We start from the raw sequence: 27,397 nt of genomic DNA on the forward strand, positions 1-27,397 counted from the left end.
GTCAGATCCGGCTATGGCCGGACGCGATGGAGCAGCAGTAATGGGCAGCGCTGTCTTCGGGAGGGGGAGGAGTCGGCTTTTGTTCGTCACATGAATGCGTCTCTGGGTGGGGGGCAGTGGTTCGGCGTGGGAGGTGTCTCCTTCCAGACTGCCGGCCGGAGAGATGCAGTTGGTGCAGTACGAGGGTGGTGTTTGAATTAAAATAGGGATCGATTGGCCATTAAAATTGGGAGAAAAAGGGAAAAATCATAAATAAAAAAAAGATAATTCATTAAAGATCATTTTAAAGAAGAGCGAATCCTCCAGGTGGACGTGAATGTACCATTGTTGAGGTGTACAGAACACAAGACTATTAAAACAGTTGATTCTTATCATCCCTGTTATACTTTAACTGCAGCATGCAGCAGCAGCATGCAGCAGCGTTTGCAGAAGTAATGGGAGAGGAAAGTCAGTGATTTCAATGTACATAACAGTTAAGGGGAAGTGATCATGCTGATAATGGTGCTGTGGTTGAAGAAATGATTGTCACAAGGAATCGTGTATGTATGAACAATGGCAGAGGAACAAGAGTAGATATAAATAGGAATAAGACGTCATATATTGATTTAACATTGATTTCTGCAAATATGGCTAACCTACATGAATGGAAAATATGCAGTGATAACAGGTAGTGAGCATTTTCCCATTACGTAATATAAATACTGATAAAAGTACCCAAGAAAGTGCTCCAATATATAGATGGTGCTTTCAAATGGCTCAGTGGGCAAACTTAAAGATGTGTCTGCAGGGAATTGGCTGACAACATTCAAATGACTGGTAATGTGGATAAATGCACTCGTGAAGATACGTATACGATAAATGAAGGTGCCTCAGAAAGTACACCTAAAACTGGGAGAACAGGAAATAAGAGCATCGTGTCATGGTGGACTTATGGGTGTAGGCTGGCTATTAAAGAAATAAATGGTGCTCTCTGAAACCTCAGAAATAACCTTAATGTGGACAATTTGATAGAATATAAAAGAAAGAGAGCCATAGCATGCAAAATAATTGAAACAGCTAAAAGGAGTACTTGGAGACAGTTGTGTTCTTCTATTGGAAGAGAGAGAGACATGTAGGTCATGTGGAATATGGTGAGAAAGTTTGGATAATCGGATTAATGGACGATGGATGCGATTTGGATAATGGATGGATGAACGTAGTCATGCGGTTCCACACTCCAGTACAGTAGGTGGCGGTATGCACCGTACCGTTAGTTTGTAGTCCGCCAGTAAAACCGAAAGAGTAGAAGGAGGACAGGTCACATCCGGTGCACGGGAATTAAACCGCGAAAATATGGCGTCTGAAGTGGATATCAGGACGTTTACGAGGCGCAGACTGAGGGACGAGCCTGATCTCAGGTAAAGTGATCTGACGTAACGTGATCTCAGGTAAAGTGATCCGAGGTAAAGTGATCCGAGGTAACGTGATCCGAGGTAACGTGATCCGAGGTAAAGTGATCCGAGGTAAAGTGATCCGAGGTAAAGTGATCCGAGGTAACGTCATCTGAGGTAACGTCATCTGAGGTAAAGTGATCCGAGGTAACGTCATCTGAGGTAAAGTGATCCGAGGTAACGTGATCCGAGATAACGTGATCAGAGATAAAGTGATCCGAGGTAACGTGATCTGAGGTAACGTCATCTGAGGTAACGTCATCTGAGGTAACGTCATCTGAGGTAAAGTGATCTGAGGTAACGTCATCTGCGGTAAAGTGATCCGAGGTAAAGTGATCTGAGGTAACGTGATCTGAGGTAACGTGATCCGAGGTAAAGTGATCTGAGGTAACGTCATCTGAGGTAAAGTGATCTGAGGTAACGTCATCTGAGGTAACGTCATCTGAGGTAAAGTGATCCGAGGTAAAGTGATCTGAGGTAACGTCATCTGAGGTAACGTCATCTGAGGTAACGTGATCTGGGCTAACGTGCTGACGACAGACTTGTTTGTTGACTTTAAGAAGCGTAGAAGGAGGCGAGTCGCGTCAGCAGGTCTGTAGAAGGAGGCGAGTCGCGGCAGCAGGTCCGTAGAAGGAGGCGAGTCGCGGCAGCAGGTCTGTAGAAGGAGGCGAGTCGCGTCAGCAGGTCCGTAGAAGGAGGCGAGTCGCGGCAGCAGGTCTGTAGAAGGAGGCGAGTCGCGGCAGCAGGTCCGTAGAAGGAGGCGAGTCGCGGCAGCAGGTCTGTAGAAGGAGGCGAGTCGCGGCAGCAGGTCTGTAGAAGGAGGCGAGTCGCGGCAGCAGGTCCGTAGAAGGAGGCGAGTCGCGTCAGCAGGTCTGTAGAAGGAGGCGAGTCGCGGCAGCAGGTCTGTAGAAGGAGGCGAGTCGCGGCAGCAGGTCCGTAGAAGGAGGCGAGTCGCGTCAGCAAGTCTGTAGAAGGAGGCGAGTCGCGGCAGCAGGTCTGTAGAAGGAGGCGAGTCGCGGCAGCAGGTCCGTAGAAGGAGGCGAGTCGCGGCAGCAGGTCTGTCATCGCATCACTTGTGTCAGTTAGCTGCTAACGTCTAGTTCAGCATGTGTGACGTCGTCTCTGCGCCTTGTATTTCACCTGTGCAGGTCAAGCGTGGTGTGTGTGTGGGTGGGTGGGTGTGTTGGTGTGGGTGGGTGTGGGAGTGGAAGTGAAGGTGGTAGTGTTGTAGTTCTATGTTAAGGACACAGAGAGCCACGACGCCGCAGTCCCATCCCACGTGTGTGCATGCAGCCTACATGGCCAACAGGCATGGTTGTGGTCAGTGACCGCCAGGACGCCAGTCACCGTGGGAGGTCCAAGTTCTCAACCCGCCCTTGTTGAAAGGCCAGACGGGTTGAGGACGCTGGCATGCGGACATGTAGTGGTGGCACAGGGTGGGGGCGGATTTGAGTGTGTTTGTCTGACCAGCTGGCGCAGCAGTGGACTGAAGGTGGTGGTGGTGGTGGTGGTGGTCCGCTCTTACCTGGCTCACGGCCCCCCACCGTCTCTGATCAACGGTGAAAGTAAAGCAGCCTTTCAGAGCCACCAAGTGCGGCTACATTTTCTGCCTTTTGCACTTGACATGTGACAGTAAACAGTTGGGCATCGTGGGTCTGATCTCGCCTTACATGCTGTGGTCGGGAAATGACACACAGACACGTTTGAAAGTATAAACACGCCTACAGAAAGCAGAAGAGCATCCTCTATGATTGCATCTCTGTTGTGGCTCTAGATTAAAGGCTTTATTTTGCCCTGCTCATCACAGAGGGCAGGAAGACCTTCATCAGTCAGCATATGTTGTCACTTTATTATAATGAGAGGGTCACTGTTAAAGTTGAGGCTATGCTCCAACTGATTCTCTGTAACTTGTTTTTTCCTTTTCTGCAGGTATGTTGAAATTGTGGTTGAAGGTTGAACATTTGCTTGGGTTTGCTTTATAGATGTTGTTTATCGGATTGTTAACCTGCACATGTCTTGTAAACATTAAGCTATCTCAGCCCCCTCTCTAGTGCTTTTTGTTGTTGTTTTTCGAAGGGACACATTTATTTGTAGAAATATTAATTTGATGTTTGATGTTGTTTGATGGTGAGGATGCAAGGAGTGGAGGTGACGAAGGCGTATGAGTGTAAATACTTGGGGTCAACTGTCCAAAGTAACGGGGAGTGCAGGAGAGAGGTGAAGAAGAGAGTGCAGGCAGGGTGGAGTGGGTGGAGAAGAGTGTCAGGAGTGATTTGTGACAGAACAGTCCCAGCAAGAGTTAAAGGGAAGGTTTACAAGGTGGTAGTGAGACCAGCTATGTTGTATGGATGGGGGCAGTGGCACTGATGAAAAGACAGGAGGAGGTGGCAGAGGTGGAGATGATACAATTTTCACTGGGAGTGATGAAGAAGGACAGGATTAGGAACAAGTATATTAGAGGGAAAGCTCAGGTTGGACGGTTTGGAGACAAAGCAAGAGAGACAAGATTGAGATGGTTTGGACATGTGTGGAGGAGAGATGCTGGGTATGTTGGGAGAAGGATGCTGAATATGGAGCTGCCAGGGAAGAGGAGAAGAGGAAGGCCAAAGAGGAGGTTTATGGATGTGGTGAGGGAGGACATGCGGGTGGCTGGTGTGACAGAGAAAGATGCAGAGGACAGGAAGAGATGGAAACGGATGATCCACTGTGGCGCCCCCTAACGGGAGCAGCTGAAAGTAGTAGTAGTAGTAGTACTGGTGGTATTGATTTGATGTTTCAAGACCACAGGATTGGCATGCAATGATTCTTTAAATTAGTGGTACTCCCAAGATTTTTGTTGCAAAACCATATTCACAAATTATAAATTCAGTGTGAGTTTCCCATACTGTTACTAATGTAGCTCTTTAATGTTTCATTGAAGTAAACTGACTCTAGGCATTTTAAGGCGGCAGTATTTGGCATACATCGGCCATGAGTCCTTAAGTCCAGAGGCCAGAAATTTGATGAAGAGGGTGGTTAAAGAGGAACTGATGAAAATGCAGGTCAGTAAAATCCGAATTGACGCTGTCGGTGTGTTTAAGACTTTTGTAGTAGAGTAGTTTGTGAATTTATACTCCTCAGTGTTACGCATATTCTATCTTCTACATGTAGGACCGTGACCATGGTGTCAACAAATCTGAGAATACCCTAAAAAGGAAGAGGAAAGAAAAAGACATCAGTGAAATAACAGTTGACGAATCAAAGACAAAGAAAATCCATCATCAGTCAAGCTCTTCAGGTGAGTTGTAGCTATTCTTAGGTTACAATAGCCACATGTTCACTTGCTGATGTGTCTGAAAAGTATTGTATTAGGGAACCTCTTCACCTAATAAGGCACAGCGGCCATTGTATCTGATGCACTACATTGTCAAAAGTATGTGGACACCCTCTTCAATGAGTGGATTTGGTCACATCCGTTGCTGGTAGATGCACAAAGCTACACACTCTCCATACACTAAACACTGGCAGTAATATGGGTTGTACTGAAGAGCTCAGTGACATCCAAGTAGGTTGTCACCTTTCCAACAAGTCAGTTCATCAAATTTCTGCCCTACTAGATCTGCCCCAGTCAACTGTAAGTCTGTTATTGTGAAGTGGAAACGTCTAAGAGCAACGGTAGCTTAGCCGGGAAGCAGTAGGCCACAAGAGCACAGATCGGGATTGCTGAGTGCTGAAGCGCACAGCACGTAAAACTTGTCTGTCCTTGGTTGCGCCGCTTGCTACCAATTACCAAACTGCCTCTGGAAGCAACAAGAACTGTTTGTCGGGAGCTTCATTAAATGGGTTTCCATGGCCAACAGCCCACCATGCACAATGCCATGCATTGGCTGAAGTGTAAAGCACACCACCATTAAGACTCTGGAGGAGTGGAAACATTCCCTGGAGTGATGAATCATGCTTCACTCTCTGGCAGTCTGATGGATGAATCTGGGTTTGGCAGATGCCAGGAGAACATTACCTGCCCGAATGCATGGTGCCAACTGTAATGTTTGATGGAGGAGGAATAATTGTCTGGGGTTGTTTTTCATGGTTTGGGCTAGGCCCCTTAGTTCCAGTGAAGGGAAATCTTAATGCTACAGCATACCATGACATTCCAGAGAATTGTGTTCTTTTAACTTTGTGGCAACAGTATGGGGAAGGCCCTTTCCTGTTTCAGCAAGACACTGCCCTCATGCACAAAGCGGGGTCCATAAAGTCATGGTTTACTGAGTTTGGTGTGGAAGAACTTGACTGGCCTGCACACAGCCCTAACCTATAAACCCCATCCAAGACCTTTGGGGTGAATTGGAATGCTGACTGCGAGCCAGGCCTTCTTCCCAACATCAGTGCCCGACCTCACTGATGCTCTTATGGTTGAATGGGAACAACTCTTTGTTCCAAGATCTGGTGGAAAGCCTTCCTAGAAGAGTGGGTGGGATGTCATAGCAGGAAAGGGGGGGGGGCAACTCCATATTAATACCTATGGTTTTGGAATGAGATGTTCAACAAGCACATATGTATGTGATGTTTGGGTGTTCAAATTTTTGGCAGTGTAGTTTATTTTGTTTGGTGGGCAATAGTTCTGTAAAATACCAGCAGTTAACTCCCCCACATTGTCCCCAGAGAGTGAGTCCTCAGTTAACTCCCCCACATTGTCCCCAGAGAGTGAGTCCTCAGTTAACTCCCCCACATTGTCCCCAGAGAGTGAGTCCTCATTTAACTCCCCCACATTATCCCCAGAGAGTGAGTCCTCTGTCTGGGCTTTCAAAACTAATATTGTTTCTCTGACACTTTAGAGAACACAGACACTGACATGGAAAAAGGTGGAAATGACGAGACGAAAATAAAGGTGGAAAAAGACTTGAAAACAGAAAGTGAGGAAAGCGAGGATGACGAGCAACCTAACCAGACTGGAGATGTAAAACGAAGAACAATAAAATCGAATTATCAGACACACAGAGTCGACGAGGATAGTACAGGAGAGGAAACGGATGAATCAACAGAATATAAGCAGGGTAAAAGGTTTGGAAAAAGCAACTCTGACGATGGCGGTCAGACACAGAAGGTACAGAGGAGGCCAAATACTATGGAAAATGGAAAGAAGAGAAGCAGGAATACAAGCGATGGAAAAAAGCCTTCAACAACACAGGGAGATGAAGATGAAACTAATGGCAAGAGAGAAAAGACTCACAAGCGTGACAGCTGTGCTACCGCAGAAGGTGACGGTGAGAAAGGTAACTGCATGATCCATGTAAACCAACTGCAGCTTACCTGTTCATTTGTTCTCTAAAGGGAACATTGAGCTCATTTTGGCATACCCTTACTTTTTTTCCCACTTCATATTTAGAAAAAAAATTATCAACGGAAAGCCGAAAAGGTGAGCTTGCTGAGGACTCTGATTCGTCTTCGCTCCCATCTCTTGACGATGAGAAGGACAGCGAAAGAGCAAAGACTCAAGAAGGGAAGAAGGCAACTGGGAAAAAAGTAATAGTGAGCAAAAAGGTTTCCAGAAGAGAAAATGTGAGCTTCGATGTGATGCTGTTGATAAGGAAGCTGAATTTTGAATTCTTCATGATTGTTGCGGTTGTGGTTGAATATGGTTGCGGATTCAACAGCGGTGACCCAACGACCTCCCAAGAGGTTACGGGACAGGTGATCTTCATGATCCCATTAGTAGAAAACACTCAGTAAACTCAACAGCAGTCATTCAGTTTATGATGTGAAAGTGTTCATAGAGGGAGAAGGGAGTAGACCAAATGGTAGGTAGCAAGAAGCATGGGTGCACCAGCACTCAGTTAGTCTAACATTAGGTGAGGAGCTCCCCCTTGTCATACACTACACCACCCACGGCAAGCATAAGTCTTTTCTTTTGGGTTCATGGAAGGAACAGGACCAGTTATAAGAACCACCAAGTCTGGTGGGCCAGCAGGGGAGACAGACCTCTCAGTGATCCATCCATAGCCCTTTGTCTTGCATACCACATTGTGTAGCAGTAGATTAACAACTCCTCTCTGCCCTTGACTTTTCTGTTTAGCGATGAGCAGACCCCTGACCAAACCTCGGCCCGTCCTCTAACCACCTCCTGTCCTTCCTCTGTCATGTTATCCTTCAGTTATGATCTTTGACCAATGGTATATCCTCCTGACCTGTTCAGTTTCTGAATGGTAAAGGTAGACACATTAGTCCAGGGTGCAGTACAGTACACACATTAGTTTTGAATTATGTGCATCAGTTCCCACAGTCCTCAGGGCAGATTTAAAAAAGTAAAATGGAATATCGCCACAGATAGCTCTGATTCACAAATGTGCACTTAAGATCCATTTATGCGGCACGGCTTTGTGCTTCACCCACCTATGCTTGGTACGACATGTAGTCGTGGTTTAGACAACTAACCTGATCATGCTGTAGTATTTATTAGGTGAAATTAGCACAGTAATTGTGAAGTAAAATAATAATCACTCCTTGATGTAGGCTGAAGACAAAAACTCATGTCCTTTAGCCTTTTAATAGTGTCTCTTTTTATGACATGTTGGCAATGGCATTCTAACAGTGTCGTAGTTGTGCCCCCACCCACCCACACACACACACACACACACACAGGTTTTCTTAACACTGTGATGTGCATAAAAAATCTTCTGGAAATGTCATTACACTACGTCATGTTATTACGTGTTGATATTTTGTTAGACCTTAACACACCTTTCTTTTTCTTTCCTGTCATTTGTGCAGGAAGATGATAAAGCTATAGTACGGCTGAAACGCTACATCGCCCTCTGTGGTGTGAGGCGTAATTATAAGCAGCTGCTAGATGGCAGTCGCTCCATTCGTGCCAAAGTGGCTGTTCTGAGGAAAGAGCTTGAAAGTCTCGGTGTCCAAGGTTGGTGAAAATAGTTTTTGGAGATGGAGAATTGATTTTTTTTAAAATTTCCATCAGATTAAGGCTTGATTGCACTTAAACTTAATTGCCACCAGTTTAACAATTCTAGGATGTTTCCTGCAACTTGAATAACGGGAAAAAAATGACACGCAGTCAATTTTTACTGTTTCATGTATGGGGAGAGCAATTTCCTGTAGTATATGTTACTTTACTCATGCAGCTGTTAGTCAAGCTCATTAAGGGGGATTGACAAAAGCTGTTCAGTCATATGATACTGCTCATTGCTCAGAGTCCTCTGCTGTCTTTTGTTGTTCAAATATACCAAGTGTGGCAATAATTATAGAGTGAAGTTTATTGTATATGAATATTTCAATTTTTCAGGAACAAGCACACCCCAGTTTATCTGAGCAGTTTGACACCATATCAGGGAAACCTGGGTTTGATGTTTTAATGCTGTTCTCTCTGGACACAGGTCAACCATCAATTGCGAAATGTAAAAAAGCTCGTCTAAGGAGGGAAGAAGCCGAAGAGCTCGCTGCACTTGATATCAGCAATATCATCACCACACAAGGTGAACAACGGCTCTATTTTATGGTTTTTAATGCCCATAACTACAGTGAGGAAAAGATTCCTCATATGTCCTCGACATCAAGCAGAAGGCCTGAACATGCTGCTGTAATAGAGTGTACACAGGGAGCAAATATATAGTGCCTTGCAAAAGTATTCAACCCCCTTGACAGTCATCAGTCATTTCTGGATTAGAAAAGATACTCACACATGTGTTTCTTAACAATGTTATTTTTGTGAACCCATAAGCTCTAACAGCATGTTCCCAAAGCCAAAATAAGTTATGTTTCACTGACTTTTTTTAAAAATAAATTAAAAACTAAAATATAGTGCTTCCATAAGTATTCAACCCCCAAGTATCAATACTTTGTAGAGTACCCTTTTGCTGCAATAACAGCCATGACTCTGTTGGGGTAAGTATGTACAAGCTTTGCACATTCGTCTGGAGTAATGTTTGCCCATTCTTCTTGGCAGAATTTGTACTGGTCTTGCAGGTTGGTGGGATGGCGCCTCTGGACTGTGATTTTCAGTCTGTGCCACAGATTTTCAATGGGGTTGAGGTCCGGCCTTTGACTTGGCCGCTCCAAAACCTTCACCTTTTTGTTGCTGAGTCATGCCATTCTTGCTTTAGGCTTGTGCTTAGGATCATTGTGCTGCTGGAAGGTGAACCTTCTCCCAAGCTTCAGTTTTATGGCAGACTGCAACAGGTTTTCTTCCAATATTTCCCTGCATTTAGCGCTATCATTCTTCCCTCAATTTGAACAAAGTTCCCAGTGTCTGCAGATGAAAAGCAACCCCATGCCGCTGCCATGCTTCACTGTAAGGGAGGGTGTTTTTTAGGGCATGAGCAGTTTGCGCCACACATAACCACATCTGCCAGCCTCTACACATTCTGCATAGTCACTCTGCATTTTGAGACCAAAATACGCGACTATGAGTTGATAGTCCAAAATAGGCAAAAGAGCTGCCTTTAAAATAAACGCTTGGCCGCTCTGATGGCGAGCGGAATAACCCGCCGTTCTTGCAACCCGCTCGTCGTGTGGCTGGGAGGTTCGTATCCCAGACTCGCCGTAACCGGTCACGGCCTGAGCGTCCACGGGGTAAGGCCTTCATTAGGCCACCCTTACCCGAGGGATAGTGGGTGTAGATCGGTGTAGTGTTCGGGGACCCGTCGTTCTCCAGCGACCCCTCTGGCCCATCTGGGCGCCTGCAGCCAAGCTACTGAAAGCATTCTCCCTATGTCTCCTTTGCGGCCTGAAGGTGATGCAATCCATACGAGGCTTCAGCGTGTAAAATAGCAAGAGCGGCCGACACGAGTTTGAAGGAAGCTGGTGTTACGACTATCTCCTTCCTGTGGACACGTGAGCCAGGGGAGTTATTCGACAAGAGTTCCGGCCATATGCCATTGGGTTAATCGGGTGGGATAAGGGGGAAAACTAGAAATACATTTAAGAAAAAAATGCTTGCGTGATTTTAGGCCTCCATAAAACTTTTTAGTTTATTTTGGGCTTCAAACTGATTTTTTTTTTTAACCCAATGCAAGCCTACTAATATGGTGAACAGTCATGAATCCCAATGACTGGCAGTTTTGTTTTTTGATTTCAGTTTGCAATTAATAAGTGTTTTTTCACAATATACTGTGGGATGTCTTTTTTTTCCAGCGTGTACTTTCGGCAGGCACGCAAACACAAAATTTTTTTTGTACGCGCGTGCATGCTAAAAGGACTACTAATTTTTATTCTTTAGGGTTGGCAGGTCCGCATAACGCGTTGAGTTTTGGCCAAAAAGCTCAAGTTTCCTCTCATCTGACCACAAAACATTTACCCACATCTTAACTGGGTCTCTGTCATGCTTGGTAGCAAACTCCAAGCATGCTTTTGTATGGATAGTTTTGAGCAATGGCTTCTTTCTTGCCACCCTCCCATATAGGCCAGATTTATGGAGAGCCGTGATATGGTTGACTCATGCACATTTACCCTGGTTTCAGCCACTGACCTCTGGAGCTCCTTCAGAGTGACTGCAAGATCATGTGTGGCTTTCCTCACCAGCCCACGTCTTGCTCGGACACTGAGCTTTGAGGGACAGCCTGTCCTACAAAGCGTCTGGGTGGTGTGATACAGCTTCCACTCTCTGACAGTGGACCCAACAGTGTTCCGTGGGACATCCAAACACTTGGATATTGTTTTGTGTCCCTTTCCAGCCTTCTGCATTTTAATCACTTTGTCTCTTACTTCAGTATTATGCTGCTTTGTCTTCATGTTCTGATGGAGTTCACGCCCGGCTAATGAACTTTACACAGAGTGCTTTTATACCATAAACAAGACCCTCTCTTTAGTATCTTACAGCTGCACACTCATTATGTCCAGTTGTGTTAACCTGAGTTTGTTTTAGGAATAATTTGTCATTTGTGTAACTTGGAGCTTTCAGAACACGCGGGGTTGAATACTTATGCAAGCACTATATTTTAGTTTTTAATTTATTAATAAAAAGTCAGTGAAACACAACTTATTTTGGCTTTGGGAACATGCTGTTAGAGCTTATGGGTTCACAACAATAATGCTGTTCGGGAACGGATGTGTGAGTATCTTTTCTAATCCAGGAATGAGTGATGACTGTCAAGGGGGGTGAATACTTATGCAAGGCACTGTATTAATTTGTAAATGTAAACTCAAGGCAACCCTAAAACAATGAGCCTCATTTGTCAGGTAGGTTGCAAATGGATTTGTTAAGAAACCATGTGCAAGGTGGTTTACACAGTGTTGTCGCATCTGTCAAATTCAGGGAAATTTGTAATATGCCTTTCCCAGTATCTTGACATCTTTCGTAAATCTAAGATGGATTTCTTCAAGTTGTAAAACAGTGCATTTCTGAATACATTTTTAAATTCACTAAATTTGTGGGGAAAGTTTTTCATTATTGAGGTCAACTTTCAATGCATTAATTTCTTTCAGGTCGACCCAAACGGAGAGGAGCAACAGCATGGCATGTTCCTCCATCCTCTTCATATAAGCGCATGTTGAACTCGAGCTCCGACAGTGATGAGAACAACCAAACAGGCAGAGGGTGCAAGCGAGCTACGAACTGGGACAACCTGCAGGGTATTATTAGTGATGATGGAGACAGCAGCTGACCGGGGCATTGGTTTGGCTATGGATGGGCCACTTGGACACAGGCATTGTTTTTCTAGTGTAAGAGTGTTAAAGTTACTATGCCTTTAAGGGAAAGACTCACAAACAGTCTTACAATGTATGCCATGAGAGAATACATTTTTGCCACAATTGAGTCATCATTTATGAAGAAAGATTTAATTGCAAAAGTTTTACCCATGATTAGGGTTTTGTGACTGTATTTGGGGAAAAGTTGTTAGATATGTTGGGGAACGAATAGATTTGATGACTTAAATGTATGTACATCCTTTCTCTGTATTTTAGAAACATTTGTTATAATAAAATATATAGAAACAATATTGTATTGTTAATGGGTTAAGAATAATACAAAGGATGGTAAAATTAGAATTTTTGCCAGCTATACACAGGTTGTAAAATATGGTAACAAGTGGGCCACCCTCCAGTAGTGTTTTAGTTTTCTTAAAAGTTTAACAAAGTTGGAACAGAGATCTGACAGTACAGCAAAAGGCTGGATTTAGGCCGTAGAATCACACTGGGCAACCATGTCTGGTCATTACTACTGAACATGGGACTACAGACATGTTCTACTGCACAATTTCCTTTCAGATTACTAATGGGTATATTGGTAGATTGTGTCAAATGGTGGCAATAATATTGTAATCACAGTCCTCATAACGTGACCGACTCTTCAAAGGACGTTCTCAGCAAAGAGCGTTTATTTCCAGATTTTCAGTGGCAAGGTTCACTGCAAATCACAAGAATGTAATTTCCAAGCAGGCAAAAACTCCAAAGGTAAGTACGTTAGTTAACACAAAAAAGAACAATTCTCAACTGTTGGATATGTACATCAACCTGTTAGAAGATGCATTCAAATTGAATCTAACTTACATTTGAAAGAGTTTGGCACACTGGCATTATGAAACAAAGACAGTGAGTAATGTTTTTTAATTGATGTACTTTAGTTTTAGTTTCACAGCAGGTAAGTACTGCTGGGAACTACATTTACTGTCATCTAAACTATTTCTAACCTCTGGAATAGATCAGTGTCATTCCTATAAATTGATGTAGCCAGTACAGTAACAAAGGGAAATAAGTTGTGAAAGTCTTATAGTTTAAGACAGTTGCTGAATGCTGAACTCATGTAATGTGACTGTTCTAGTTTAAGACAGTTGCTGAACGCTGAACTCGTGTAATGTGACTGTTCTAGTTTAAGACAGTTGCTGAATGCTGAGCTCGTGTAATGTGACTGTTCTAGTTTAAGACGGTTGCTGAATGCTGAGCTCGTGTAATGTGACTGTTCTAGTTTAAGACAGTTGCTGAATGCTGAACTCGTGTAATGTGACTGTTCTAGTTTAAGACAGTTGCTGAATGCTGAACTCGTGTAATGTGAATGTTCTAGTTTAAGACAGTTGCTGAATGCTGAACTCGTGTAATGTGACCGTTCTAGTTTAAGACAGTTGCTGAATGCTGAACTCGTGTAATGTGACTGTTCTAGTTTAAGACAGTTGCTGAATGCTGAACTCGTGTAATGTGACTGTTCTAGTTTAAGACAGTTGCTGAATGCTGAACTCGTGTAATGTGACTGTTTTAGTTTAAGACAGTTGCTGAATGCCGAACTCGTGTAATGTGAATGTTCTAGTTTAACACAGTTGCTGAATGCTGAACTCGTGTAATGTGACTGTTCTAGTTTAGGACAGTTGCTGAATGCTGAACTCGTGTAATGTGAATGTTTTAGTTTAAGACAGTTGCTGAATGCTGAACTCGTGTAATGTGAATGTTCTAGTTTAAGACAGTTGCTGAATGCTGAACTCGTGTAATGTGACTGTTCTAGTTTAAGACAGTTGCTGAATGCTGAACTCGTGTAATGTGACTGTTCTAGTTTAAGACAGTTGCTGAATGCTGAACTCGTGTAATGTGACTGTTTTAGTTTAAGACAGTTGCTGAACGCTGAACTCGTGTAATGTGACTGTTCTAGTTTAAGAAAGTTGCTGAACGCTGAACTCGTGTAATGTGACTGTTCTAGTTTAAGAAAGTTGCTGAATGCTGAACTCGTGTAATGTGACTGTTCTAGTTTAAGACAGTTGCTGAATGCCGAACTCGTGTAATGTGACTGTTCTAGTTTAAGACAGTTGCTGAATGCCGAACTCGTGTAATGTGACTGTTCTAGTTTAAGACAGTTGCTGAATGCCGAACTCGTGTAATGTGACCGTTCTAGTTTAAGACAGTTGCTGAATGCCGAACTCGGGTAATGTGACTGTTCTAGTTTAAGACAGTTGCTGAATGTCGAACTCGTGTAATGTGACTGCTCTAGTTTAAGACAGTTGCTGAACGCCGAACTCGTGTAATGTGACTGTTCTAGTTTAAGAAAGTTGCTGAACGCTGAACTCGTGTAATGTGACTGTTCTAGTTTAAGACAGTTGCTGAATGCTGAACTCGTGTAATGTGACTGTTCTAGTTTAAGACAGTTGCTGAATGCTGAACTCGTGTAATTTGAATGTTCTAGTTTAAGACAGTTGCTGAATGCTGAACTCGTGTAATGTGACTGTTCTAGTTTAAGACAGTTGCTGAATGCTGAACTCGTGTAATGTGAATGTTTTAGTTTAAGAAAGTTGCTGAATGCCGAACTCGTGTAATGTGACTGTTCTAGTTTAAGACAGTTGCTGAATGCTGAACTCGTGTAATGTGACTGTTCTAGTTTAAGACAGTTGCTGAATGCTGAACTCGTGTAATGTGACTGTTCTAGTTTAAGACAGTTGCTGAATGCTGAACTTGTGTAATGTGAATGTTTTAGTTTAAGAAAGTTGCTGAATGCCGAACTCGTGTAATGTGAATGTTCTAGTTTAAGACAGTTGCTGAATGCCGAACTCGGGTAATGTGACTGTTCTAGTTTAAGACAGTTGCTGAATGCCGAACTCGTGTAATGTGAATGTTCTAGTTTAAGACAGTTGCTGAATGCTGAACTCGTGTAATGTGACTGTTCTAGTTTAAGACAGTTGCTGAATGCTGAGCTCGTGTAATGTGACTGTTCTAGTTTAAGACAGTTGCTGAATGCTGAACTCGTGTAATGTGACTGTTCTAGTTTAAGACAGTTGCTGAATGCCGAACTCGTGTAATGTGACTGTTCTAGTTTAAGACAGTTGCTGAATGCCGAACTCGTGTAATGTGACTGCTCTAGTTTAAGACAGTTGCTGAACGCCGAACTCGTGTAATGTGACTGTTCTAGTTTAAGAAAGTTGCTGAACGCTGAACTCGTGTAATGTGACTGTTCTAGTTTAAGACAGTTGCTGAATGCTGAACTCGTGTAATGTGACTGTTCTAGTTTAAGACAGTTGCTGAATGCTGAACTCGTGTAATTTGAATGTTCTAGTTTAAGACAGTTGCTGAATGCTGAACTCGTGTAATGTGACTGTTCTAGTTTAAGACAGTTGCTGAATGCTGAACTCGTGTAATGTGAATGTTTTAGTTTAAGACAGTTGCTGAATGCTGAGCTCGTGTAATGTGACTGTTCTAGTTTAAGACAGTTGCTGAATGCTGAACTCGTGTAATGTGACTGTTCTAGTTTAAGACAGTTGCTGAATGCTGAACTCGTGTAATGTGACTGTTCTAGTTTAAGACAGTTGCTGAATGCTGAACTCGTGTAATTTGAATGTTCTAGTTTAAGACAGTTGCTGAATGCTGAGCTCGTGTAATGTGACTGTTCTAGTTTAAGACAGTTGCTGAATGCTGAGCTCGTGTAATGTGACTGTTCTAGTTTAAGACAGTTGCTGAACGCTGAGCTCGTGTAATGTGAATGTTCTAGTTTAAGACAGTTGCTGAACGCTGAGCTCGTGTAATGTGACTGTTCTAGTTTAAGACAGTTGCTGAACGCTGAGCTCGTGTAATGTGACTGTTCTAGTTTAAGACAGTTGCTGAATGCTGAGCTCGTGTAATGTGACTGTTCTAGTTTAAGACAGTTGCTGAATGCTGAACTCGTGTAATGTGACTGTTCTAGTTTAAAACAGTTGCTGAATGCTGAGCTCGTGTAATGTGACTGGGCAGACGGTTGTTATGTTCGGGTTTAGAAGGATGAGGCTTGTTTTATTCCACTCTTAACTATTAAACAACTCATTCAGTTACATCCATGTGCATTCTTAGTGTGTCCTTTTCATCTAATCCTATCTAGTTCATCTAGATCTGTCAGGTCAGTACTAACAGCTAGTGTCGCCTAGTGGGCAGAACATGTAACAACATCAATCATCACAACGGTCACCGCGGGTGTGTCCGTCTTCGCGTTTAGTTACGAATGATCTAGAAAATTTTGGAAGGAACTAAATGCTTTTATTATATCTAAAGTCTGCAATACTTAGCCCCTTAAATGGGAATATGTATTGTTTGGTTTCCATGACACAAATAGTGAAAGTAACAATGTTTTAAATAATGAATTTTATTTTTTTGCAAAATTTCACAGCCATAAAAGTAAAAATTATAAATAATAAACCATTCCTTCCTGCTTTCATTTATAGAAATTGAGAAATATGTCTCTACCGTAATTTCCAGGAGCACAATCAGAAAAGCAGTCAAAACATATGATGCTTGCTTACATTATAAAATGTTCACTTAATGTACACTGTAAATGTACCCCCTGGCAAACGAGCTTTGTTTTTGTTCAACATTAAGATCATTATTATGATTCTTAATACTACAGTTTCTTTCTTTACCCTTGTGATGGCCGTCGGATGTAACGGTGTAAGGTTGTTTATAGGTGGTTGGTGCCTGTTAGTGATTTTAAGTTCCTGTTATAAGCTGTTGCCACAGTATATGCCTTGAGCTCTTATTCTGAAGGCTGAAGAGAGCGGAAGTGCTGTACGCAGTGTTGTTGCTGTGGGGTTCTGTTGGGGGAAGAATCCAAGTAAAGTGGTCCTCGTGTGAAAGTGGAACCTCCATATTTGTTATTTTATAGTTTCATACAGTATAGGCGACATCTACAAACCCTCGGTTACATATATATATATATGTACTGTGCACAATGTTCCTGTATGTTCGTGCGTGTTCTCCCCAGTCAAGGGGAGAGGGCTACGAATGGAGCGGAACCAATGTCAGGGAGCTCCGTGTCCTTCCGCATCATTTTCATGACGTACCGCTGCGTTTGGACGTGCAGGTCAGTGACGTTTCTTTGCATGGAGGTGGCGTTACCGAGGGTAGGTGGCAGAGTAGAGGTGCGGTGGTTTTACGTGTGGTCTTGAAGGAGTTGTGGGGTAGTGACCGGATCTGTCGGATAGTCGTGGTCAGGAAAACTAGAACGGAGACCGTCGTGCACTTTTGACGCGACTCCAGCGCCTCTAGCGCATCCTGGTGTCTAACGTTAACATATTGTATGAGACGTCATAACGGAATCTTACGTGTGATATGATATTGTATGAGACGTCATAACGGAACCTTACTCTGCTCCACAACCTGATTTGTGTCTCATGTGTAATATGACATTGTATGAGACGTCATAACAGAATCTTACGTGTGATATGATATTGTCTGAGACGTAATAGCAGAATCTTACGTGTGATATATTGTATGAGACGTAATAGCAGAATCTACGTGTGATATGATATTGTATGATACGTAATAGCAGAATCTTACGTGTGATATGATATTGTATGAGACGTAATAGCAGAATCTACGTGTGATATGATATTGTATGATACGTAATAGCAGAATCTTACGTGTGATATGATATTGTATGAGACGTAATAGCAGAATCTTACGTGTGATATGATATTGTATGAGACGTAATAGCAGAATCGTATGTGTGATATGATATTGTATGAGACGTAATAGCAGAATCTTACGTGTGATATGATATTGTATGATACGTAATAGCAGAATCTTACGTGTGATATGATATTGTATGAGACGTAATAGCAGAATCTTACGTGTGATATGATATTGTATGAGACGTAATAGCAGAATCGTATGTGTGATATGATATTGTATGAGACGTAATAGCAGAATCTTACGTGTGATATGATATTGTATGAGACATCATAACAGAATCTTACGTGTGATATGATATTGTATGAATGTAATAACAGAATCTTACTCTACTCCACAACCTGATTAGTTTTGGAAGCAGATGTAAATTCAAATCCGTTCCAAAAGAAAGTAAAATGTTCACCACTTTATTCTGAATTAATTGCAGACAAGAAACATTTGAGACTAACTACATTGATAATAATAATAATAACGCATTTTATTTATATAGCACTTAGTCAACCTGATAAAAAAAAAGAAAAGCTAACGTGTCCCCCCAGCGAGTGCACGATACAGTGACCACCAGGCTTAATCCATGACAAATACTTGCCAATTCTGTGTAGGCAGAATGCATAATTCCTCCAGATCATGGGGTGCAAAAAAGTTGACCCTGAAGAGATTCATGCGCAGATGAAATTTGGTCAGTCTTGGTGTGGCTCTAGGTACAAGGGAGGTGGAGTTCTGTATATTTCAAATATGAGTGTTGTTTTCTGTGAAATGCAGTAAACTACCCTTTAACAATTGCATATCATACAGGGATGGATGAATACACACCAGATGAACTCCTTGCCGAGTTAAAGGGCAGGCGCCTCGGAGGTTGGGGTGTTGCCCAGATAGCTGCTGGCACAGGACTTGCTGTCTATGCTATGTGGGTGGGCATCCTTCAGCCAGGCTTTCGAAAAGTACCCCTGAGGCTACAGGTATGAGATAACTATTAATTTTAACTAAGGTCACAGTTTTGTTCCAAAATTCCTTGTTAAGCCCAATTTCCTTGGGTAACCCTGAGCAGACACAAAGCTGTGATGGGTATACAAAAGATTGGTTTCCCCAGAAACCTTAATTTTCAAGCTTTTTAGGATAAGAGTAGTGAGCCAGATCTCGTTAATACAGTGAGTCTTACCAACTCATTAATCAGACAGCCATAGCCCATCCTCAATACTTTCAGTAAGGAGGTAACTTTGAAATTTCCTTCAGGTCCCGTACCTCCCTGCCAGCAAGGCCCAAGTACAGAATGTAATGACACTGCTGAGGGGTCGACCGGGGACCCTTGTTGATTTAGGCTCTGGTGATGGCCGCATTGTAAGTAACGTTTTAATGTATGGCTTTCTTTCACTTTCACTGTTCTGCATTACCAGCTAAATTAAAGAGCTGTAGACAACTTTTCAACTTTGCCCCCCTAGCGTTTCCAAATATTTTTATTGTTTCTGCCGCTGTCACAGACAACTGGATAGCTTTCTGTTTGTTAGCAGCCTGGCTAAGCAAGAAACAACCCTAAGAATCCGAATTTGAACTTGAAACCCCGATCTCAGTGCTATGATAAAGGCAGAGTAAAACATCCTGTCGTATTAATAAGTAGGCAGGTTGTGTTACTTACTGATCCAGTAGAAAGAATGCCAACTGAATATTGGTTTGGAACCCTGTCAAGTCCCGGGTGTTGTATCAAACTCTGTTTCCCTGACTAGATCTCTTTCCCCCTAGCCAGAGTTCGACACAATACCGGGACACTTGATTAACCCTAACCTTAACCCAATTTCAGTTTAACCCTAGACTTAACCTAATGCTTACCTTAACCGAATCATAACCGATAGCTAACCTGCGAACATCAAAGAAGTTTGAATCAGTTCATCTGGATATGTTTATTGACAGAAACGTTTCATCACTCAACTAAGTGACATCTTCAGTCTCAACTGACTGCAGGTATCAAGTCAATTTTATTTGTATAGCCCAATATCACAAATTAAATTTGCCTCAGTGGGCTTAACAGCAACACAACATCCTGTCCATAAAACCTCTCATCGGATAAGGAACAACTCCCTACAGAAAAACCTTTAACAGGGAGGAAAAAATAGGAAGAAACCTCAGGAGAGCAACAGAGGACGGATATCTCTCCCAAGACGGACAACGTGCAATGGATGTTGTGTTCCAGATGTTGTGTACTGTATTGTTTATAAGGGTATCCCACCCTTATAAACAATACAGTTCAATACAGTGCCTAACAACCGAAACCAACGACCGGTTTCATATGCAAATTATGTTGTGCCCATTAACTGGAGTTTCGATAGCCATGAGTACTGTTCACAGAGGGTTGGGGAATGGTTGCAATCACAGCATTGTAAAATGCCAGTAGATGTACTCTTAGGTCCCCCCCTCGGTTCAGGGATGGTCGTTCCCTCTTAACATAGTTGGCCATGAACATCCATCCCTGAACCGAGGGGGGGGGGGGCTAAGAGCACATCTGTCACCATCTTACAATGCTGTGATTGCAACCATTCCCCAACCCTCTGTGAATAAAACACATGGCCATTGTAACTCTAGTTAATGGGCACACCCATACTTGATCATGAAACTGGTTGTTGATTTCGGTCATTACACATCTGTCGCCGACAATGCTGTGATTGCAACAATCCCTAATCCTCTGTGAATAGTACACATGATCAATGGGCACACCCATATTTGCATATGAAACCGGTCATTGGTTTTGGTCGTTAGGCACTGTATTGTACTGTATTGTTTATAAGGGTGGGGATACCTGCAGTCAGTTTAGACTGAAAATGTCACTTAGATGAGTGATGAAACATATCTGTCTTAAACGTTGTGTCCAGATGAACTGATTCAATCTTCTTTAATTTTCTTACCCGGATTATTGAGCAACATCAAGATAACCTGCAAACACTTTCGTCTGGCTAGGGGGAAACAGATCTCAACGCAGAAACAGAGTTCGATACAACACTGGAGCTCACTCCATCGAGTGAATGCCCATTGGAGTTTCACTCTTGTTTTACCTCTGTTCATCACTCTCCGTCTTCGCCTTCTTTGCCCCCTCCATCAATGAGGTGGTTCTTCTCTTGGTGGCTAAAGTTTCCACTGTCATTTCGGTTGTTCCAGCATCCACCCTTTCTGCGACTGGGGAGAGCTGCTGATAACTGCTGGAGAGACAAAAGTGCTATCCTCTTCCTATGTTGGTTGCGCAATGGTTGACACACTTCCTTTGTGCCGTAAATCGAGGGTTCATTCCCTCGTGAGATCATACCCGGTGACAGACAGAACTGCATAGTGAAAGCGAAGCTTATAGGGAACCAATCTAAACACCGGTGGTGTCATTCTATAGCCATTACACTGTACAATCAACATTTGCTTCATATTGATAAGCTAAAGCAAAAAAGTAATCTACTGCCACCTTAAACTGAGTACATAATAGGTAAGTTGGGAAATTCCATAATTTAAACTGAGGCCAGGGGATTATTCGACATAAAAATAAAACAACAGTAACAACAGAAGGAATCAAGGACTTGTAGTGTCACGTAAGTCCGTTGTTCAACTATCTTAGAATGTGAATGTAATAATTAGTTTCCAGTTGACAGCTGTCGAATCATTTTCTAATATTTCAAGATTGATGTTGAATGTACCAGCCACCAAACACAAAGTCTGGTAGACTGGAAGCCAATCAGCACTTTTTTTCTATGCCATACAGAAAATAAGGAAAATGCATAAACATTTTGTAACTAAACAGCACTGCTAAAAGGAACTTAAGCACCATTTTATTTTTTTCATTTAAGGATGAACTGCATTGTCATTAAACATGATAGTTTTGTTCACGTTATAATGGGTGTTATTAAATGTTAAGGTGCTGGAAGCCCATCGCCAAGGTTTCCATCCTGCCATCGGCTATGAGCTCAACCCCTGGCTTGTTCGCCTGTCACGCTTTCACGCATGGAGAGCCGGACTTCATGGAAAGGTGTCATACCGAAGAGAAGACCTCTGGAAGGTTTGGTATTTTGTTTACTGTGTTGTGGTGTCAAGTAAAATGTATTTGTGTAGCCCTAAATCACAGTTTAGTCCCTTAGGGCGTTCACAGTCACATTAGCCTACATTCTGTGCAATGTTCTACACCCTCTTCTTAGACCCTCAATTCAGGTGAGGAAAATGTCCATAAAGCCTTCACACCATTTCGTAAGAGAAAATATGGGTACTAAAATAAGCATTTTTGTTAAAGACCCATTCCAGTTCATTCAGAAATAAGTTGGGAAACACGTTGAATTTGCAATAACTCATTAAGCCACCCTGGCCTCGGATTTACACTAAATAAACTGATTTTATGCACCAGCAGTTTCACCTTGAACCACACTCTTCCAACTATAGCTCATTATCTTTAGAGTTAAATGAAGGAATGGTGTCGCTCGTCAGTTCCACATACCAGGCGACTTCTGAGTAGAGGAAGATAGACTTCATATTAGTGTTAGAATCAGTCTCACACTGAAGAGGAAGATAGACTTCATATTAGTGTTAGAATCAGTCTCACACTGAAGAGGAAGATAGGCTTCATATTACTCTTAGAATCAGTCTGAGACTGAAGAGATCACTGAGATGATGATGGAACGTTTCTTTCAGTACATGTTGTGTCCAGATAAACTGATTCAACCTTCTGTGATGTTCTTACCTGAATCATTGAGCAGCATCAACACTTCCATTATCACTTGGTTTAATTATTACAGCTCGTTTTTGTATTGTGTTGTCTGAATTTGCAGCGTGTTTTCTAAATGCTGCACGTGTTGTCAAATTGATGAGGATGTTTTCTTCGTTTGCTTGTGTTTTGTCTGTGTCCATGTGTTTTCTTGGGCTGCAGTGGGGTGAGCTGCCAGGGCCACCGTACTAGAGGAGGAAGAGGGCGTTAAAAGTGAATGTACATGACTTTACTAAGATGAGGAAGAGGCTTTAAAAGTGAATGTCCATGACGTTACTAAGATAAGGAAGAGGCTTTAAAAGTGAATGTACATGACTTTACTAAGAGGAGGAAGAGGCTTTAAAAGTGAATGTCCATGACTTTACTAAGAGGAGGAAGAGGCTTTAAAAGTGAATGTACATGACTTTACTAAAAGGAGGAAGAGGCTTTAAAAGTGTATGTCCATGACTTTACTAAGAGGAGGAAGAGGCTTTAAAAGTGAATGTCCATGACTTGTTCCGAGTGGCCACTGGGAAATAACCTGTGGGAAGTCTTGGAAAATACGACTCCTGTGACTGTTTGTTTGCTCAGGTCACATGTTCTGTAATATTGTAATTAATTGGGTTACCACCCCCCCCCCCGTTAGCCCGCCCCCCCCAAAAAAGCACTCAACCTAGTGGAAACACTGGAAACTAATTTTTCATTTTTATTAATTATACTAATATATAACCTGAATAACCCAGACCATGCAGATAGCTTTACAAATCATTTTTCTCTGGAATGAACTTTAAGTTTGGACCAGAGATACATGTTGCCTTGTGTCTCATGACAGGTCAACTTGACAGACTGCAAGAATGTCACTGTGTTTTTGGCTCCAAGTGTGGTGAGTACACACTGATGAAGTTGGACCACAAATGTTGGCTTACACGAACATGAAAATATACTGTTGACTTTATTTTTATTGATATTTATTTGAGATATCGGTCATAGGGGCAGCCCTGTGGCCCAGTGGTTAACACTGTTGTCTCATAGTAAGAAGGTCCTGGGTTTGAACCCCAGGCTGTCCCAGGTCCTTTCTGTGTGGAGTTTGCATGTTCTCCCCGTGTCTGTGTGGGTTTCCTTTGGGTGCTCTGGTTTCCTCCCACCATCAAAAAGACATGCATGTTAGGGTTAATACTCCTGCCTGTGCCCCTGAGCAAGACAGTGGAAAGAAGAAGTGGTGTTGGTCCCTGGGTGCTGCTCAGCAGCTGCCCGCTGCTCCTAGCTACAGTGTGTGTTGGGACAGGTTAAATGCAGAGGATGAATTTCCCCACAGGGATCAACAAAAGAAATACAAACTACAGTACATCTTAAAGTACCATCCATCCATAATCTAAACTGCTTATCCTGCTCTCAGGGATGCTGGAGCCTATCCCAGCAGTCATTGGGCAGCAGGCGGGGAGACACCCTGGACAGGCTGCCAGGTCATCACACAGGGCCCACAGACACACACACACACACACACACACACACACACACACATTCACACCTAGGGACAATTTAGTACAGCCAATTCACCTGACCTACATGTCTTTGGACTGTGGGAGGAAACCGGAGCCCTGGAGGAAACCCATGCAGACACGGGGAGAACATGCAAACTCCACACAGAGGACGACCAAGGACGACCCCCAAGGTTGGACCACCCTGGGGCTCGAACCCAGGACTTTCTTGCTGTGAGGCGACCGCGCCACCCACTGCGCCACCGTGCCGCCCATCTTAAAGTATATAGAATCATGATAATGAGGTGCACCGGGACGGCTCGAAAGAGTACGTAATTGCCCGAGTACAACTGGGGGGGGGGGGTAAAAAAAAAACAATCGGTGACATTTGTCATTAAATCCTACTGGAGACAGGTCAGTTGGAGAAAGGTCGGTTGGAGACAGGTCAGTTGGAGACGGGTCGGTTGGAGACAGGTCAGTTGGAGACAGGTCAGTTGGAGACGGGTCGGTTGGAGACAGGTCAGTTGGAGACATGTCGGTTGGAGACAGGTCAGTTGGAGACAGGTCGGTTGGAGACAGGTCAGTTGGAGAAAGGTCGGTTGGAGACAGGTCAGTTGGAGACAGGTCGGTTGGAGACAGGTCAGTTGGAGACAGGTCAGTTGGAGACAGGTCAGTTGGAGACGGGTCGGTTGGAGACAGGTCAGTTGGAGACATGTCGGTTGGAGACAGGTCGGTTGGAGACAAGTCAGTTGGAGACAAGTCAGTTGGAGACAGGTCAGTTGGAGACGGGTCGGTTGGAGACAGGTCAGTTGGAGACAGGTCGGTTGGAGTCAGGTCAGTTGGAGACAGGTCGGTTGGAGTCAGGTCAGTTGGAGACATGTCGGTTGGAGACAGGTCGGTTGGAGACAGGTCAGTTTGAGACAGGTCAGTTGGAGTCAGGTCAGTTGGAGACAGGTCGGTTGGAGACATGTCGGTTGGAGAAAGGTCGGTTGGAGTCAGGTCAGTTGGAGACAGGTCGGTTGGAGTCAGGTCGGTTGGAGACAGGTCGGTTGGAGTCAGGTCAGTTGGAGACAGGTCAGTTGGAGACAAGTCGGTTGGAGACAGGTCAGTTGGAGAAAGGTCGGTTGGAGACATGTCGGTTGGAGAAAGGTCGGTTGGAGTCAGGTCAGTTGGAGACAGGTCGGTTGGAGTCAGGTCAGTTGGAGACAGGTCGGTTGGAGTCAGGTCAGTTGGAGACAGGTCGGTTGGAGTCAGGTCAGTTGGAGACATGTCGGTTGGAGACAGGGCAGTTGGAGACATGTCGGTTGGAGACAGGTCGGGCAGCAGCAGTGTATTCAAATGAACTAAGGTTAAACAACTCAATTACATTTCATAAATGCTGATTGTTTGCTGAAGAAAAAACGAGCAATTTATAGCAAGGGCAATATTATTTAGCTGCATTGAGCTTAACGACCTTTTCAACATTCGCCAGGTGTGAAATACAGGTTTTTAACATATGTCTGTGTTCCCTCTAGCTGTCATTGTCTTGTCAGGTGTGAAATACAGGTTTTTAACATATGTCTGTGTTCCCTCTAGCTGTCATTGTCTTGTCAGGTGTGAAATACAGGTTTTTAACAGGTCTCTGTGGTCCCTCTAGCTGTCATTGTCTTGTCAGGTGTGAAATACAGGTTTTTAACAGGTCTCTGTGTTCCCTCTAGCTGTCATTGTCTTGTCAGGTGTGAAATACAGGTTTTTAACAGGTCTCTGTGGTCCCTCTAGCTGTCATTGTCTTGTCAGGTGTGAAATACAGGTTTTTAACAGGTCTCTGTGGTCCCTCTAGCTGTCATTGTCTTGTCAGGTGTGAAATACAGGTTTTTAACAGGTCTCTGTGGTCCCTCTAGCTGTCATTGTCAGGTGTGAAATACAGGTTTTTAACAGGTCTCTGTGGTCCCTCTAGCTGTCATTGTCTTGTCAGGTGTGAAATACAGGTTTTTAACAGGTCTCTGTGGTCCCTCTAGCTGTCATTGTCTTGTCAGGTGTGAAATACAGGTTTTTAACAGGTCTCTGTGGTCCCTCTAGCTGTCATTGTCAGGTGTGAAATACAGGTTTTTAACAGGTCTCTGTGGTCCCTCTAGCTGTCATTGTCTTGTCAGGTGTGAAATACAGGTTTTTAACAGGTCTCTGTGGTCCCTCTAGCTGTCATTGTCTTGTCAGTTGTGAAATACAGGTTTTTAACATATGTCTGTGTTCCCTCTAGCTGTCATTGCTGCAAGACAAGTTGGAGGCAGAGCTTCCTGATGATGCGCTTGTGGTCGCTGGTCGTTTTCCCTTTCCAAACTGGACACCCTCCAGAACCGAGGGTCAGGGTGTGGACCAAGCCTGGGCCTATAACATGCATGGTCAGAGGCACAATACCTGCAAAAAAAGGTCCACATTGTATTCCATGGGTGGGGACGTTGTCAGTGAGGAGAAGAGAAGTACTGAGAGTGACACAAGTGTCCACATGCTCTGATTTTCTATGCCTCACTACCGACAAGATTGTTTTCTGTGAAATGGGAGTTATGATTAAGGTGTATGCATGGCTTATCTGTTCATCATGTTAGGAGTGACTTGGTGAGTGTATATACACACACACACACACACACACACACACACACACACACACACACACACACACACACACACACACACACACACACACACACACATTAGCAGTTGATGAGTGCGCAACACTCGAAACAAGCTTGTACTGCTATGTATTAAAAGTATTTTTCCTCCTATTCCACTCCTCATTAGTTGAGCACTTCTATCAACACCATTTACGGTTTCTGGAAAAAAAACCGATATATATGTATATGTATATATATATATATATATATATATATATATATATATATATATATATATATATATATATATATGTAAACCCAGCAAAATACCATTATACTTCTGGCTGAACCAAGCCACTGAGTTCGACAAATAGCCTACGCAGTGTGTATTGTTGCAACAGGTTGCCAACACGTAACTTGACTGCTGAGACATTACAAACTAACTGCCTTTCTTTCTTTCTTTATTTCCACCACATTGCTCACAGCCCTTTTCAGTCTTCGCAAGATTTCCTCAAATGCTGTTGCACAACGAGCTGTAAGTGACATGGAGCCAGGTAGTCGCAGTTGCATTTTCTTCACATGGACTTGTGATTTTGCAAAGAGCTCAATGATGTGCAAAACCTCTCAGCATTTCTTCAGTCAGCTGCACTTGTGTCTTGCTGGACAAACGTAACTTTTGATGGACAGATTCTTGAATATTTGTTTACTCGTTGTTCTGCAATTTGTTGACCGTGTTATATATTCAGTCTTGAAGGAAAACTCCTCGCAAACGGAATTCCTGATATCATGCAAGTACTGTGCGTGTGTGTGTGTGTGTGTGTGTGTGTGTGTGTGTGTGTGTGTGTGTGTGTGTTTTATCTAGTTCAG

General features: G+C 43.2%; 2 protein-coding genes across 6 annotated transcripts; both read left to right on the plus strand.

Annotated features, from left to right (window-relative positions):
• The first annotated feature begins 1,332 nt into the window (after positions 1 to 1,332).
• Positions 1,333 to 12,338, plus strand: hirip3 (HIRA interacting protein 3). The gene is made up of 8 exons (XM_056288485.1): positions 1,333 to 1,397; positions 4,351 to 4,471; positions 4,581 to 4,707; positions 6,245 to 6,682; positions 6,796 to 6,968; positions 8,178 to 8,325; positions 8,798 to 8,896; positions 11,844 to 12,338. The coding sequence occupies exons 1-8, from the start codon at positions 1,333 to 1,335 to the stop codon at positions 12,020 to 12,022; spliced, it is 1,350 nt and encodes a 449-aa protein (XP_056144460.1). The 3' UTR covers positions 12,023 to 12,338.
• antkmt (adenine nucleotide translocase lysine methyltransferase) lies at positions 12,025 to 27,341 on the plus strand. Of its 5 annotated transcripts, XR_008810846.1 has the most exons (7): positions 17,163 to 17,197; positions 18,561 to 18,724; positions 18,999 to 19,103; positions 21,649 to 21,789; positions 23,297 to 23,347; positions 26,179 to 26,534; positions 27,016 to 27,341. XR_008810846.1 is itself a non-coding variant. In XM_056287926.1 (6 exons), exons 2-6 carry the CDS (start codon positions 18,563 to 18,565, stop codon positions 26,431 to 26,433), a joined length of 714 nt encoding a protein of 237 aa, XP_056143901.1. In that variant the 5' UTR covers positions 12,025 to 12,080; positions 18,561 to 18,562; the 3' UTR covers positions 26,434 to 27,341. The 5 variants fall into 5 exon arrangements, 4 of the variants coding, with proteins under 4 accessions (XP_056143901.1, XP_056143902.1, XP_056143899.1 ...); XM_056287926.1 differs by lacking the exon at positions 17,163 to 17,197 and adding an exon at positions 12,025 to 12,080 and having other exon boundaries at positions 26,179 to 27,341; XM_056287927.1 differs by lacking the exon at positions 17,163 to 17,197 and adding an exon at positions 17,035 to 17,157 and having other exon boundaries at positions 26,179 to 27,341.
• The last annotated feature ends 56 nt before the right edge of the window (positions 27,342 to 27,397 follow it).

The sequence above is a fragment of the Lampris incognitus genome, chromosome 10 (assembly GCF_029633865.1).
Source record: "Lampris incognitus isolate fLamInc1 chromosome 10, fLamInc1.hap2, whole genome shotgun sequence".
Lineage (NCBI taxonomy): Eukaryota > Metazoa > Chordata > Actinopteri > Lampriformes > Lampridae > Lampris > Lampris incognitus.